The following is a 14,768-nucleotide window of genomic DNA, read 5'->3' on the forward strand; positions in this document are numbered from 1 at the left end:
CTGGATCCGTTTTTTGGGGTAAAACTGAAGGAAGAAGGGGGTCCCTGCATCCCCGGGTCCATTTTGGGGTAGAATTGAGCAAAAAAGTGGGGTAAAAACAGGGTGCGCTCCCCAAACTTGGGTCCATTTTGGGGTTAGAATGGAGGGAAAAGGGGGGGAGTCCCTGGATCCCTGGGTCCATTTTTGGAGTAGAACTGAGGTAAAAAATGGGGTTCTGGGATTCCTGGATCCATTTTTGGGGTACAACTGAGAGAAAAAGGGGGATCCCTGGATCTGAGTCCATTTTTTGGGGTATAACTGAGGGAGAATGGGGGGTTCCTGGATCCCTAGGTCCAATTTTAGGTTACAAATGAGGGAAAATAGTGGAGTCCCTGCATCCCTGGGTCATTTTTGGGGTACAACTGAGGTAAAAAGTGGGGTCCCTGCATCCCTGGGTCCATTTTGGGGGTACAACTGAGATAAAAAGTGGGGTTCCTGGATCTCTGAGTCCATTTTTAGGGTACAAGTGAGGGAAAAAGTGGAGTTCGTGCATCCCTGGGTCCGTTTTTGGAGTAGAACTGAGGAAAAATGTGGTTCCCTGAATTCCTGGATCCATTTTGGGGGTGGAACTGAAGGAAAAAGTGGGTCCCCGGATCGACTTTTGGTCTACAACTGAGGTAAAAAGTGGGGTTCTTGGATCTCTGAGTCCATTTTTGGGGTACAAATGAGTTAAAAAAGCGGGGTCCCTGCATCCCCGGGTCCATTTTGGGTGTAAAACCGAGCAAAAAAGTGGGGTGAAAACAGGGTGCGCTCCCCAAACTCCCCATTTCGGGATGGGGACACGAGGGGGGGGGGGGGTCGGGGACAAAATGGGGGGGGTTGGGGACAAAACGGGGGGGGGTTGGGGACAAAGGGGGGGGGTTGGGGACAAAACGGGGGGGGGGTTGGGGACAAAATGGGGGGGGTCGGGGACAAAACGGGGGGGGTCGGGGACAAAGGGGGGGTCCCCACGCGACACAAGACACCCACACGCCGTTGTCCCTCTGTCAGCAGCCCCCGTCATGTTGCCGCCGGGGCCGCCTCAATCCCGTTTGGGCGCCGCGTCGCGACCGTGGTGCCGCCGCCGCCAGCGGCGCCAGTTGAGGAAGAGGAGCAGCGCGTTGAGGACGTAGGTGGCCAGGCAGACGAGGCACAGGTCGCGGAGGCCGAAGGCCAGCACGGCCGCCAGGTACAACGAGGTGGCCACCGAGGCCGCCGAGGTGGCGAGCAGGGTTGCCGAGGCCGCCGTGCCCGGCACCGCGCCTGGGGAAGGGGGGGGGGGGGGGGGGGGGGGGGGGGTTGGGGATATGGTGGTGAGGGGGGGGTGTATAGGGGAGGGGGGAGCTATAGGGGAGGGGGAGCTATAGGGGAAGGGGGACTTAATATAGGGGAAGGGGGACTTAATATAGGGGAAGGGGGAGCTATAGGGGAGAGGGGAGCTATAGGGGATTGGGGGGGAGCTATAGGGGAAGGGGGACTTAATATAGGGAAAAGGGGAGGAGCTATAGGGGAAGGGGGACTTAATATAGGGGAAGGGGGAGCTATAGGGGATTGGGGGGGAGCTATAGGGGAAGGGGGAGCTATAGGGGAGAGGGACGGGCCTATATTGGGGAGGGGGAAGCTATAGGGGAGGGGGACACCTATAGGGGAGGGGGATTATGGAGGGGGGACGGGCCTATATAGGGGAGGGGACGGAGTTATAGGGGAGGGGGCACATATAGGGGAGGGGGACAGACCTATAGGGGATTTGGGGGGAGGGGGATCTATAGGGGAAGGGGGGGGGAACACACCTATAGGGGATTGGGATGGGGGGGGAACACACCTATAGGGGATTGGGGGAGGAGGATCTATAGGGGATTTGGGGGGGGTCTATAGGGGATTGGGGGAGATCTATAGGGGATTGGGGGGTGGGGAACATACCTATAGGGGATGGCGGGGGGGGACACCTATAGGGGATGGGGGGATGGACATATAAGGAAGGGGACGGACCTATAGAGGGGAGGGGGAACAGACCTATATAGGGGAGGGGGGACGTAAAGGGGAGGAGGGATGGACCTATATAGGGGACAGACCTATATGGGGGAGGGGCTATAGGGGAGGAGACGGACCTATATAGGGGAAGGGGCCCTATACGGGGGGAGGGGGCCCTATACGGGGGGGGGGGGGGGAGGCCTATAGGGGAGGCCCCAGCGTACCCAGCAGCCCCTGCAGCAGGTAGAAGAGCAGCCCGATGGCGCTGTTGGGGACGTTGGCCGCGCTGTCCCGGCCCAGCAGCCCCTCCACCAGCCCCAGCCCGCGGCCCCACCTGCCGAGGGGGCGGGGACACCGTTAGCCACGCCCCCAACAGAAAGCCCCGCCCGCCACCCCCCCCCAAAGCCCCTCCCACCGCCCCAAGCCCCTCCCCCAGCCCCTCCCGCTGCTCCAAGCCCCCCCCACCGCCCTCAAGCCCCTCTCCCAAGCCCCTCCCATCGCCCCCAAGCCCCGCCCCCAAGCCCCGCCCCCGCCACGTGGCGCTGTTTACCCGCGCCTCCCCCCCCACCTCCTCCCGCCCCCCCAACGCAACTTCCGGTGCAGAGCAGCGGGGGGGGGGGATTGAGCAATGGGTGCAAGGCAAACAACCTTCGGCCCCGGGGGGCACTGCAAAGCCCGGGCGTGAAAACCCCGGGGCAAAGCAACCCCCCCGGGGCAAAGCAACCCCCCCGGGGCCATGCAAACCCTGCTGCAACGCAACCCAGCTCCCCCCGTGCATGCAAACCCCTGGTGCAAAGCAACCCAACTCCCCCCGTGCAATGCAACCCCTGTGCAATGCAACCCCCCGTGCATGCAAACCCCTGGTGCAAAGCAACCCAACTCCCCCCGTGCAATGCAACCCCTGTGCAATGCAACCCCCCGTGCATGCAAACCCCTGGTGCAAAGCAACCCAACTCCCCCCGTGCAATGCAGCCCGTGGTGCAATGCAACCCCCCGTGCATGCAAACCCTGCTGCGTTGCAACCCAACTCCCCCCGTGCATGCAACTCCCGTTGCAATGCAAACCCTCGTGCAATGCAAAGCCCCGGGGCAATGCAACTCAACTCCCCCCGTGCAACCCAACTCCCCGCATGCAATGCAAACCCCTTTGCAATGCAGCCCCCCGTGCATGCAAACCCCTGTGCGATGCAACCCAACCGCGCCCCCCTCCCCGCATGCAATGCAACTCCCCATGCAATGCAACCCCTGACGCATGCAACCCCCCAGTGCAATGCAACCCAACTCCCCTGGTGCAACACAAACCCTGGTGCAATGCATCTCCCCGTGCAAGCAACGCCCCCCCCCCCCCCCCCCCCCCCCCCGTGCACTGCAACCCAAGTTTCCCATTGCAATGCAAACCCCCCCCCATGCAATGCAAACCCCTGGTGCAATGCAACCCAACTCCCCCCGTGCAATGCAACACCCCCCCCCATTACCCCCCCCGACCCCCCTCTTACCCCCCCTTACCCCCCCCTTTTACCCCCCCCGCCCCCCCCCACGGTGCACCTGGAGGCGAACACGCGCGTGCACGACACGGCGGGGCCCAGGTCGCACGCGGCCCGGTACGTGGGGTCCCGCGCGTGGGCGCGCTCCACGTGCAGGGCGTACAGGGACAGGGCGAAGCCCGCCGCGCACAGCACCGCGCGCGCCGCCATCGTGCGCGCGCCCCCCCTCCCCCCCCGCCCCGCCGGAAACGGCCGCGGGGGATGCTGGGAGATGTAGTCCTTCCCCCCCCCCCGTAGAGGATGGGATGGGGGGAGAGAGAGCTGGTGTATGCAAATTAGGGTATGCATATTAATGAGGTTGTAAATTGGGGGGGGGGCATCGCAATGCCTGGGTCCACTTTTGGGGGGGTTTAGGGGGGGCACCCCAATGCCTGGGTCCACTCTGGGGGGCTTTAAGGGGGGGACACCCCAAGTCCTGGGTCCCTTTTTTGGGGTGGGGACCCCAATAATTGGGTCTCTTGGGGGGGGTCGCACCTGGGTCCCATTTTGGGGGGGCTTTAAGGGGGGGACCCCAATACCTGGGTCCCCTTTTGGGGGTTTTAGGGAGGACACCCCAATAATTGGGTCCCTTGAAAGGGGACATCTGGGTCCCCCTTTGGGGGGGACACCCCAAAACCCGGGTCCCCTTTTGGGGGGTTCGGGGGGGCACCCCAATACCTGGGTCCCCTTTTTGGGGGGTTTTGGGGGGACACCCCCAGTACCTGAGTCCCTTTTGGGAGGGGGGGCACACCCCAATCCCTTTATCCCTTGAAAAGGGCACATCTGGGTCCCCTTTTTTGGGGGGGGACACCCCAAAACCCGGCTCCCCTTGTTCTGGGGGTGGGAAGGGACACCGGACAACCACTCCCCTCCCACGCCGGGCGTGTCAAAGTGTTGGGGGGGGTGAGTAATGCCCCCCCCGGGCACCCCAACACACACTCACCCCCCCTCTTTTCCTTCCCCCCCCCCCCCCCCCCTTTTCCCCTTCCTCCACCGGCAGGCGTTAAAACCGGATCCGTGCCCGGGACGGGGACAGACGGCCCCGGGACGGCCACGGGACGGGACAGACGGCCACGGGACAGGACAGGCGGCCACAGCGGCACGCGGGTCACCCCCGGGGGGGGCCGCCATGCCTCGACACGCCTCGACACGCTTCGACACGCCTCGACACGCCGCCACCCTCCTCCTCCTCCTCCTGCTGCTAGCGCGTGAGTGATGCTGGGGGGGGGGGGATGCAGGTGTCCCCAAAATTTGGGGGGGACACGACGCACGCGGGTGGCTGGGTCACACGAGGGGGGGACCCCGATACGTGAGGGTCACCCCAATAGGATGTCTGTCCCCATCGAGGACCCGGGGGACCCCAGAAAGGTCCAAAATGGGGACCCAAAGGGACAAAAGGGGACCCAAAAGGACAAAAGGGACCCTAAAATGTCCCCAAGGGGATGGACACGAGCGTCGGGGCCACCCGGACGGCCCGCCCGACCGGTCCTACGGGAAGCGAGGACGTCTCAACCCCAAAAATGAGCCCCGGCGCCGGGGTGGGGCAGGGTGGGGCTGGCTGGGGGGGCACCCGCACGCTTGGGTCCCCCAGGGGCGGTTTGGGGGGGGTCCTCGTTGGGTTCCCCCCCAGGTTCTCATCCCTATTTCCCCTCTTCTCCCCCAATTTTTCCCCCTCTCCCCCTATTTCCCCCCCCCCATTTCCCCTATTCCCGCCCCCCCAGCAGATGAAATTTCGGCTGCAGCGGCTCCCTCCGCAGCAGGTAAGCCGCATGCAAATGAGCTCTTGCATATTCATGAGGACCCTGCCCTTTCCCATTGGCCACTCCCCTTTCCCTGCCCTCCCCACTTGGAAGAGGGGCCCCATTTTTGGGGGCGGGGGGGGAGGGGGACACAACACGACCTGGGTGCGGGGCTCCCTGTGTCACCCACGGGACCCGGGCGCCATCCTTGAAGGGGGGGGGGGGGGGCACCCAAATATCCCGGTGCCATTTTTGGGGGGTGGGGGAGCACCCAAGGGTGCCATCCTTACACGAGGTGGGGGGGGGGGGGGGAATTAAGCATCCGGGCACCCCGAGCACCCAACCCCACAGCGCTGGTGCAACTTTTCCTGGCCCGGTGTCGCAACAACCCCCCCGGGGACAGCGAAATCGGGGTTGGGGGGGGGGGGGGGGGGTGACGCAACGCCGGGCGGGTGTCCCCCCTTGTTTTTTTTTGGGGGGGGGGGGGAGACCCCCCTTTTTTTTGGGGGGTGGGGGAGGGGGGAAAAAGGGACGAGGGCACCCCGACGCCCGGGCTGACGGGTGCTGGGACGCAGAGCTCGAGTGCGGGCAGCAGCGGGAGCTGGGCCGCGTGGTGGGGGGCACGGCCGCCCAGCCCGGCGAGTGGCCCTGGCAGGTGAGCCTCCAGCTGCGGGGGCAGCATTTCTGCGGGGGCACCCTCATCACCCCCCAGTGGGTGCTCTCGGCCGCCCACTGCTTCCAGGGGTGAGTCCCGGGGAGATGCCGGGGGGGGGGTGGGGGGGGGGTGGGAGGCGGGGGGGGGTGGGGTGGTGACCCCGGGGAAGGGTGCATTGGGCCACCTAGGGCCTCATTGGGCTACCCAGAACCCCATTAGGCCACCTAGACTCTCATTGGGCCACTCAGAACGCCCATTGGGCCACCCAGAACCCCATTGGGCCACCCAGAACCCCATTGGGCAACCCAGACCTCCCACTGGGCCACCTAGAGCCCTATTAGGTCACCTAGAACCCCATCAGGCCGCCCAGACTCCCCATTGGGCCACCCAGAACCCTATTAGGTCACCTAGAACCCCATTCGGCCACCCAGACTCCCCATTGGGCCACCCAGAACCCTATTAGGTCACTTAGAACCCCATTAGGCCACCCAGAACCCCATTGGGCTATCCAGAACCCTGTTGGGCCACCTAGATCCAAATTGGGCCCCCCAGAAACCCATTGGGTCCCCCAGAACCCCGTTGGGCCACCCAGAACCCCATTAGGCCACCCAGAATCCCTCATTGGGCCCCCCAGACCCCCATTAGGCCACCCAGAACCCCATTGGGCCACCTAGATCCTCATAGGGGCACCCAGAACCTGGTTGGGACACCTAGAACCTGGTTGGGGCACCCATGACCCATCGGGACACCTAGAACCTGGTTGGGTGACCTAGAACCTGCTTGGGGACCTCAACCCATGTCGGGCCACCCATGACATGTAGGGACACCCAAATCCTCTTGGGGCACCTAGAACCTGGGTTGGGCCACCCACAACCCATAGGAACACCCAGATCCTCGGGGGGGGGGGGGGGGGGGAGGGACACCTAGAAACCCCCTTGGGGCACGCCTAGAACCCGGGTTGGGACACCTAGAACCCGGGTTGGGGCACCCATGACCCATCGGGGACCTAGAACCTGGTTGGGGGACCTTGGTCTGTGTCAGGCCACCCATGACCTGTAGGGACACCCAGCTCCTCTTGGGGACACCTAGAACCCCATTGGGGCACCTAGAACCCGGGTTGGGACACCTAGAACCCGGGCTGGGCCACCCATGACCCGTAGGGACACCCAGATCCTTGGGGGGGGGGGGGGGGGGGGGGCGGCGCACCTAGAACCCCATTGGGGGGCACACCTCGAGCCTGGGTTGGGGCACCTAGAACCCGGGTTGGGACACCTAGAACCCGAGTTGGGTCACCTAGACGCCGTCGGCACACCCCCCCGCCCCCCCTCCCCCCCCAGGCCCAACGGGAGCCGCGCGGAACCCGGGGCCTGGACGGCGGTGGTGGGCCGGCTCCGGCTTCACGAGCCCGGCGGCCAGGAGCGGCCGGTGGCCGAGGTGGTGGTCCACGAGGACTACCGGCAGGTGGAAGGGGGCCACGACCTGGCGCTGGCCCGCCTGGAGACCCCGGTAGCCCTGGGCCCCCGCGTGGGCACCATCTGCTTGCCGCAACCCCGCTACCCCTTCGCCTTCGGCACGCCGTGCTGGCTCACCGGCTGGGGCAACGTGGCCGAGAACGGTGAGCCGGGGGCCACCGGGGGGCCACCAGGAGGCCGCCGGGGGCCACCGGTGGGTGGGGAGGGGGTGGAGCTCGTGGGGGGGGGGGGGGGGGCTCCACGGGCGGTTCCTCGGCATGTGGGTGCTTGCGGTGGTGGGTGTCTGTCGGGGGGGTTCTTGATTGGGGTTTGTGATCGTTGGGGTGTCCATGGGGGGGGTTCCTGATCGTTGGGGTGTCCACCATGAGGTTCCTGATCATTGGGGTCTCTGTGGGGGGTTCCTGATCAGGGTTCCTGATCGTTGGGGTGTCCATGGGGCGGGTTCCTGATCGTTGGGGTGTCCACCATGAGGTTCCTGATCATTGGGGTCTCTGTGGGGGGTTCCTGATCAGGGTTCCTGATCGTTGGGGTGTCCATGGGGGGGTTCCTGATCGTTGGGGTGTCCACCATGAGGTTCCTGATCATTGGGGTCTCTGTGGGGGGTTCCTGATCAGGGTTCCTAATCGTTGGGGTGTCCATGGGGGGGTTCCTGATCGTTGGGGTGTCCACCATGAGGTTCCTGATCATTGGGGTCTCTGTGGGGGGTTCCTGATCAGGGTTCCTGATCGTTGGGGTGTCCATGGGGCGGGTTCCTGATCGTTGGGGTGTCCACCATGAGGTTCCTGATCATTGGGGTCTCTGTGGGGGGTTCCTGATCAGGGTTCCTGATCGTTGGGGTGTCCATGGGGGGGTTCCTGATCGTTGGGGTGTCCACCATGAGGTTCCTGATCATTGGGGTCTCTGTGGGGGGTTCCTGATCAGGGTTCCTGATCGTTGGGGTGTCCACCATGGGGTTCCTGATCACTGGGGTCTCTGTGGGGGGGTTCCTGATCAGGGTTCCTGATCGTTGGGGTGTCCATGGGGGGGTTCCTGATCGTTGGGGTCTCCGTGGGAGGTTCCTGATTGGGGTTCCTGATCGTTGGGGTGTCCATGGTGGGGTTCCTGATCATTGGGGTCTTCGTGGGGGTCTCCATGGGGGGGTTCCTGATCGTTGGGGTGTCCACCATGGGGTTCCTGATCATTGGGGTCTTCGTGGGGGTCTCCATGGGGGGGTTCCTGATCGTTGGGGTGTCCACCATGGGGTTCCTGATCATTGGGGTCTTCGTGGGGGTCTCCATGGGGGGGTTCCTGATCGTTGGGGTGTCCATGGGGGGTTCCTGATCGGGATTCCTGATCGTTGGGGTGTCCCCGGGGGGTTCCCGGTCATCTGGGAGCCAGGGGTGATGGGACTTCGTGGTGGTGGATCCCCATGATGGAGGAGCTCCATGGGGGTTGATCCCCATGATGGAGGTTCTCCATGGTGGAAGATCTCCATGGTGGACGATCTCCGCGGCGGTTGATCCCCACGATGGAAGATCCCCGTGGTAGAGGATCTCCATGATGGAAGACCTCCGTGATGGAAGATCTCCATGGTAGAGGTGCTCCATGATGGACGACCTCCATGGTGGTTGATCTCCATGACGGAGGATCTCCATGATGGACGATCCCCACGATGGACACTCTCCATGATGGAAGACCTCCATGATGGAAGATCTCCACAGTAGAGGTTCTCCATGGTGGTTGATCCCCATGATGGGGGGTCTCCATGGTGGACGACCTCCATGGTGCTTGATCTCCATGATGGAGGATCTTCATCGTGGTTGATTCCCATGCTGGTTGATCCCCATGATGGACGATCCCCATGACAGAAGACCTCCACAGTAGAGGTTCTCCATGATGGGTGATCTCCATGATGGACGATCTCCATGGTGGTGGATCCCCATGATGGACAATCTCCATGGTAGAGGTTCTCCATGGTAGAGGTTCTCCATGGTAGAGGTTCTCCATGATGGAAGATCTCCATGGTGGTTGATCCCCATGATGGACGATCTCCACAGTAGAGGTTCTCCACGATGGAAGACCTCCATGATGGTTGATCCCCATGATGGACGATCTCCATGATGGAAGATCTCTATGATGGACGATCCCCATGATGGTTGATCCCCATGATGGACGAACCCCGTGGTGGTGGATCCCCATGATGGGAGATCTCCACAGTAGAGGTTCTCCATGATGGAAGACCTCCATGATGGTTGATCCCCATGATGGACGATCTCCATGATGGAAGATCTCCATGGTGGTTGATCTCCATGACGGAGGATCTTCATCGTGGTTGATCTCCATGCTGGACGATCCCCATGCTGGACGATCCCCATGATGGACGAACCCCGTGGTGGTGGATCCCCATGATGGAAGATCTCCACAGTAGAGGTTCTCCATGATGGAAGATCTCCATGGTGGTTGATCCCCATGATGGACGATCTCCACAGTAGAGGTTCTCCACGATGGAAGATCTCCATGATGGTTGATCCCCATGATGGACGATCCCCATGATGGTTGATCCCCATGATGGACGAACCCCGTGGTGGTGGATCCCCATGATGGAAGATCTCCACAGTAGAGGTTCTCCATGATGGAAGATCTCCATGGTGGTTGATCCCCATGATGGACGATCCCCATGATGGTTGATCCCCATGATGGACGAACCCCGTGGTGGTGGATCCCCGTGATGGGAGATCTCCACAGTAGAGGTTCTCCACGATGGAAGACCTCCATGATGGTTGATCCCCATGATGGTTGATCCCCATGATGGACGAACCCCATGGTGGTGGATCCCCATGATGGACGATCTCCACAGTAGAGGTTCTCCACGATGGAAGACCTCCATGATGGTTGATCCCCATGATGGACGATCCCCATGATGGTTGATCCCCATGATGGACGAACCCCGTGGTGGTTGATCCCCATGATGGAAGATCTCCACAGTAGAGGTTCTCCACGATGGAAGACCTCCATGATGGTTGATCCCCATGATGGACGATCCCCATGATGGTTGATCCCCATGATGGACGAACCCCGTGGTGGTGGATCCCCATGATGGACGATCTCCGCAGTAGAGGTTCTCCACGATGGAAGACCTCCATGATGGTTGATCCCCATGATGGACGATCTCCATGGTGGTGGATCCCCATGATGGAAGATCTCCACAGTAGAGGTTCTCCATGATGGAAGATCTCCATGATGGACGATCCCCACGATGGTTGATCCCTATGATGGACGAACCCCATGATGGTTGATCCCCATGATGGTGGATCCCCATGACGGTTGATCCCCATGATGGACGAACCCCGTGGTGGTGGATCCCCGTGATGGAAGATCTCCACGGTGGACGACCTCCACGATGGACGATCTCCATGATGGACGATCTCCATGATGGACGATCTCCGCGGCAGAGGTTCTCCGCAACGGAAAACCTCCGTGCTGGTTGATCCCCACGGTGACGTCCCCCCACGGTGACGTCCCCCCACGCCGCCCCTCCCCCCCCACCCCCTGGAGGACACCCTCCCTTTGTCCCGCAGTGTCCCTGCCGGCGGGGGCCCCCCTGCAGAAGGTCTCCTTGGACCTGCTGAGCGCCCCCACCTGCAACTGCCTCTACTCCAACCTGCGGCGCCGCGACCTGGCCCGCCCGGCGCGGCCCGGCATGGTGTGCGCCGGCGGCAAGGAGGGCGGCCGCGGGGCCTGCCAGGTGCCGGGGGGGGGGGGGACGGGGGACGGCGGGGGGACGTTGGGGCCATCGGGGTGGCGGGGGCGGTGGGGACGTCGTCGGGGGCGGTGGGGCTGGGGACATCGGGGGGACATCGGGGGGACGTCGGGGTGCTGGGGACACCGAGGGTGTTGGGGACGTTTGGGGACATTGGGGACGTCGGGGATGTGGGGGTGGTGGGGACGTTTGGGGACATCGGGGGGCGTTGGGGACATTTGGGGGTCCCCACAACCAACCTATAGGGTCTCCCCCCCCATTAGCAGCTTAGGGGGTCTATAGGGTCCCTACAACCAACCTATAGGGTCTCCCCCCCTATAGACAGATCGGGGGGGGGGGGGGATCTATAGGGTCCCTACAACCAACCTATAGGGTCTCCCCCCCATAGACAGATCGGGGGGGGGAGTCTATAGGGTCCCTACAACCAACGTTTAGGATCTCCCCCCCCCAGACAAATTCAGGAGGGTTTTAGGGTCCCCACAACCAACCTATAGGGTCTGCCCCCCCAGTAGCAGATTAGGGGGTCTATAGGGTTCCTACAAGCTCTCTATAGGGTCTCCTGCCCCATAGTCAGATCGGGGGGGTCTATAGGGTCCCTACAACCAACCTATAGGGTCTCCTGCCCCATAGTCATATCGGGGGGGTCTATAGGGAACTCCCCCCCCAGGCAAATTCAGGAGAGTTTTAGGGACCCCATAGCCAATCTATAGGGTCTGTCCACCCATAGTCATATCGGGTGGGTCTATAGGATCCCTACAACCAACCTATAGGGTCTCCCCCCCATAGACAGATCGGGGGGGGGGATCTATAGGGTCCCTACAAACAACCTATAGGGTCTCCTGCCCCATAGTCAGATCGGGGGGGTCTATAGGGTCCCTACAACCAACCTATAGGGTCTCCTGCCCCATAGTCATATCGGGGGGGTCTATAGGGATCTCCCCCCCCAGGCAAATTCAGGAGGGTTTTAGGGACCCCATAGCCAATCTATAGGGTCTGTCCACCCATAGTCATATCGGGTGGGTCTATAGGATCCCTACAACCAACCTATAGGGTCTCCCCCCCATAGACAGATCGGGGGGGGGAGTCTATAGGGTCCCTACAACCAACGTTTAGGATCTCCCCCCCCCAGACAAATTCAGGAGGGTTTTAGGGTCCCCACAACCAACCTATAGGGTCTGCCCCCCCAGTAGCAGATTAGGGGGTCTATAGGGTTCCTACAAGCTCTCTATAGGGTCTCCTGCCCCATAGTCATATTGGGGGGGTCTATAGGGTCCCTATAGGGATCTCCCCCCCCCCGACAAATTCAGGAGGGTTTTAGGGTCCCCACAACCAACCTATAGGGTCTTGCCCCCTATAGCCAGATCTGGGGGGATCTATAGGGTCTGCCCCCCCCCAGTCATATCAGGGGGGTCTATAGGGTCCCCATAACCAACCTATAGGGTCTCCCCCCCCCCCCCAGGCGGACTCGGGGGGCCCCCTGGCCTGCTTTTCGGGGGGCCGCTGGGTGCAGGCGGGGGTGCTGAGCTTCGCCGTGGGCTGCGCCCGCCCCAACGGGCCGGTGCTGGCCACGGGGCTAGCGGCCCACGCCGGGTGGCTACGGCGCCACGCCGCCCCCGCCGCCTTCCCCCCGCCCCCGCCGCCGCCCCCCCCCGGCCTGGAGGACGGCAAGTGCCTGGGTGAGTTTTGGGGGTTTGGGGGTTTTTGGGGTGGGGGGGTGGGGGGGGACACCGAAAGGGTTTGGGGGGTGGGGAGGGGGGAAATCCTATTAGGAAGGGAAACGGGGGCGTGGTTTTTTTTGGGGGGGGCGGGTACCTAAATCCTATTTAAAATCCTATAAAAAATCCTACAGATCCTATAAAAAAATCCTACAAATCCTATAAAAAAATCCTATAAATCCTATAAAAAAATCCTACAAATCCTATAAAAAAATCCTATAAATCCTATAAAAAATCCTACAAATCCTATAAAAAAATCCTACAAATCCTATAAAAAAATCCTATAAATCCTATAAAAAAATCCTACAAATCCTATAAAAAAATCCTATAAATCCTATAAAAAAATCCTACAAATCCTATAAAAAAATCCTATAAATCCTATAAAAAAATCCTATAAATCCCTTTGGACCCCAATAACGGGGTGGGGGAGCCAAAACCCCATTGAGATCCCGTTTGGATCCTGATAACGGGGTGAGGGAACCCCAAACCCTATTAAAACCCCATAGGGAACCCCAAATCCTATTGAAACACCACTTTGGACCCCAATAATGGGGTGGGGGAACCCCAAATCCTATTAATTCCCCCCCTTTGGACCCCCTTAATGGGGTGGGGGAACCCCAAACCCTATTAAAACCCCATGGGGAACCCCAGGTCCCTTTGAGACCCCACTTTGGACCCCAATAATGGGGTGGGGGGACCCCAAATCCTATTGAGAACTCACTTTGGACCCCAATAATGGGGTGGGAGAACCCCAAACCCTATTAAAATCCCATGAAGACCCCCAAATCCCATTGTGACCCCATGGGCAACCCCAAAACCCCATTGATCCCCCCTTTTTGTACCCCAATAAATGAGTGGGGGAACCCCAAATCCTATTAATTCCCCCCTTTGGACCCCAATAATGGGGTGAGGGAACCCCAAAACCTTATTAAAACCCCATAGGGAACCCCAAATCCCATCGAGATCCCATGGGGAACCCCAAATCCTATTGAAACCCAACTTTGGACCCCAATAATGGGGTGAGGGAACCCCAAACCCTATTAAAACCCCATGGGGAACCCTAAACCCCCTTAAGACCCCATAGAGACCCCAATAATGGGGTAGGGGACCCCAAAACCCTATCGAGACCCCATTCAGACCCCAGTAATGGGGTGGGAGAACCCCAAATCCTACTGAGACCCCATTTCAGACCCCAAGAACGGGGTGAGGGAACCCCAAACCCTATTCAAACCCCATGGGGACCCCCAAACCCCATTGAGACCCCATGGGGAACCCCAAAACCCTATAAAGCCCCCATTTGACCCCAATAAATGGGTTGGGGAACCCTAAATCCCCTTAATCCCCCCCCTTTGGCCCCCAATAATAGGGTGGGGCCACCCCAACCCCCCCCATTTCCCCCTGTAGGAACCCCACGGGGGGGACCCCGTTATCCGACCCCCCTTCCCCCTAATCCTTTTCCCCCCCCCGACCCTACAGGTTGTGGGATGCAGGGGGGGCCCCCCCTGGAGCCCCCCAACGGGGCGGGCTGGCCCTGGTACGTCAGCCTGGCTTTCGGGGGGCTGCACCGCTGCGGGGGGGCCCTGGTGGCCGAGAGCTGGGTGCTGACGGCCGCCCACTGCTTTATAGGGTGAGTGTCGTGGGGTCCCGACCCCAAAACCCCTTCGAGACCCCCTGAAAACCCCCAAATCCCATAGAGATCCTGTGAAAACCCCAAAATCCCATTGAGATCCTATGAAAACCCCCAAACCCCATAGAGAACCTACGGAAACCCCACTGAGGCCCTATAGAGACCCCAAAACCCCATTGAGAACCCATGGAAACCCCCAAACCCCATAGAGACCCTATGGAGACCCCAAAACCCTATTGAGGCCCTATAGAGACCCCAAAACCCCATTTAGACCCTATAGAGACCCCCAAACCCCATAGAGACCCTATGG

At 61.1% G+C, this 14,768-nt stretch overlaps 2 protein-coding genes across 2 annotated transcripts; both read right to left on the minus strand.

The window, feature by feature from the left end:
- Positions 1 to 523: 523 nt before the first annotated feature.
- Positions 524 to 3,725, minus strand: LOC121063162 (vitamin K epoxide reductase complex subunit 1-like protein 1). The gene is made up of 4 exons (XM_040543515.1): positions 3,534 to 3,725; positions 2,214 to 2,323; positions 1,030 to 1,281; positions 524 to 656 (listed from the first exon to the last, which is right to left on the minus strand). The coding sequence occupies exons 1-3, from the start codon at positions 3,680 to 3,682 to the stop codon at positions 1,061 to 1,063; spliced, it is 480 nt and encodes a 159-aa protein (XP_040399449.1). The 5' UTR covers positions 3,683 to 3,725; the 3' UTR covers positions 524 to 656; positions 1,030 to 1,060.
- Positions 3,726 to 3,938: 213 nt separating this feature from the next.
- Positions 3,939 to 5,932, minus strand: LOC121063165 (nascent polypeptide-associated complex subunit alpha, muscle-specific form-like). The gene is made up of 3 exons (XM_040543516.1): positions 5,806 to 5,932; positions 5,233 to 5,711; positions 3,939 to 4,719 (listed from the first exon to the last, which is right to left on the minus strand). Exons 1-3 carry the CDS (start codon positions 5,930 to 5,932, stop codon positions 4,273 to 4,275), a joined length of 1,053 nt encoding a protein of 350 aa, XP_040399450.1. The 3' UTR covers positions 3,939 to 4,272.
- Between the last annotated feature and the right edge of the window lie 8,836 nt (positions 5,933 to 14,768).

The sequence above is a fragment of the Cygnus olor genome, unplaced genomic scaffold (genome assembly GCF_009769625.2).
Source record: "Cygnus olor isolate bCygOlo1 unplaced genomic scaffold, bCygOlo1.pri.v2 S95, whole genome shotgun sequence".
NCBI classification, from domain to species: domain Eukaryota; kingdom Metazoa; phylum Chordata; class Aves; order Anseriformes; family Anatidae; genus Cygnus; species Cygnus olor.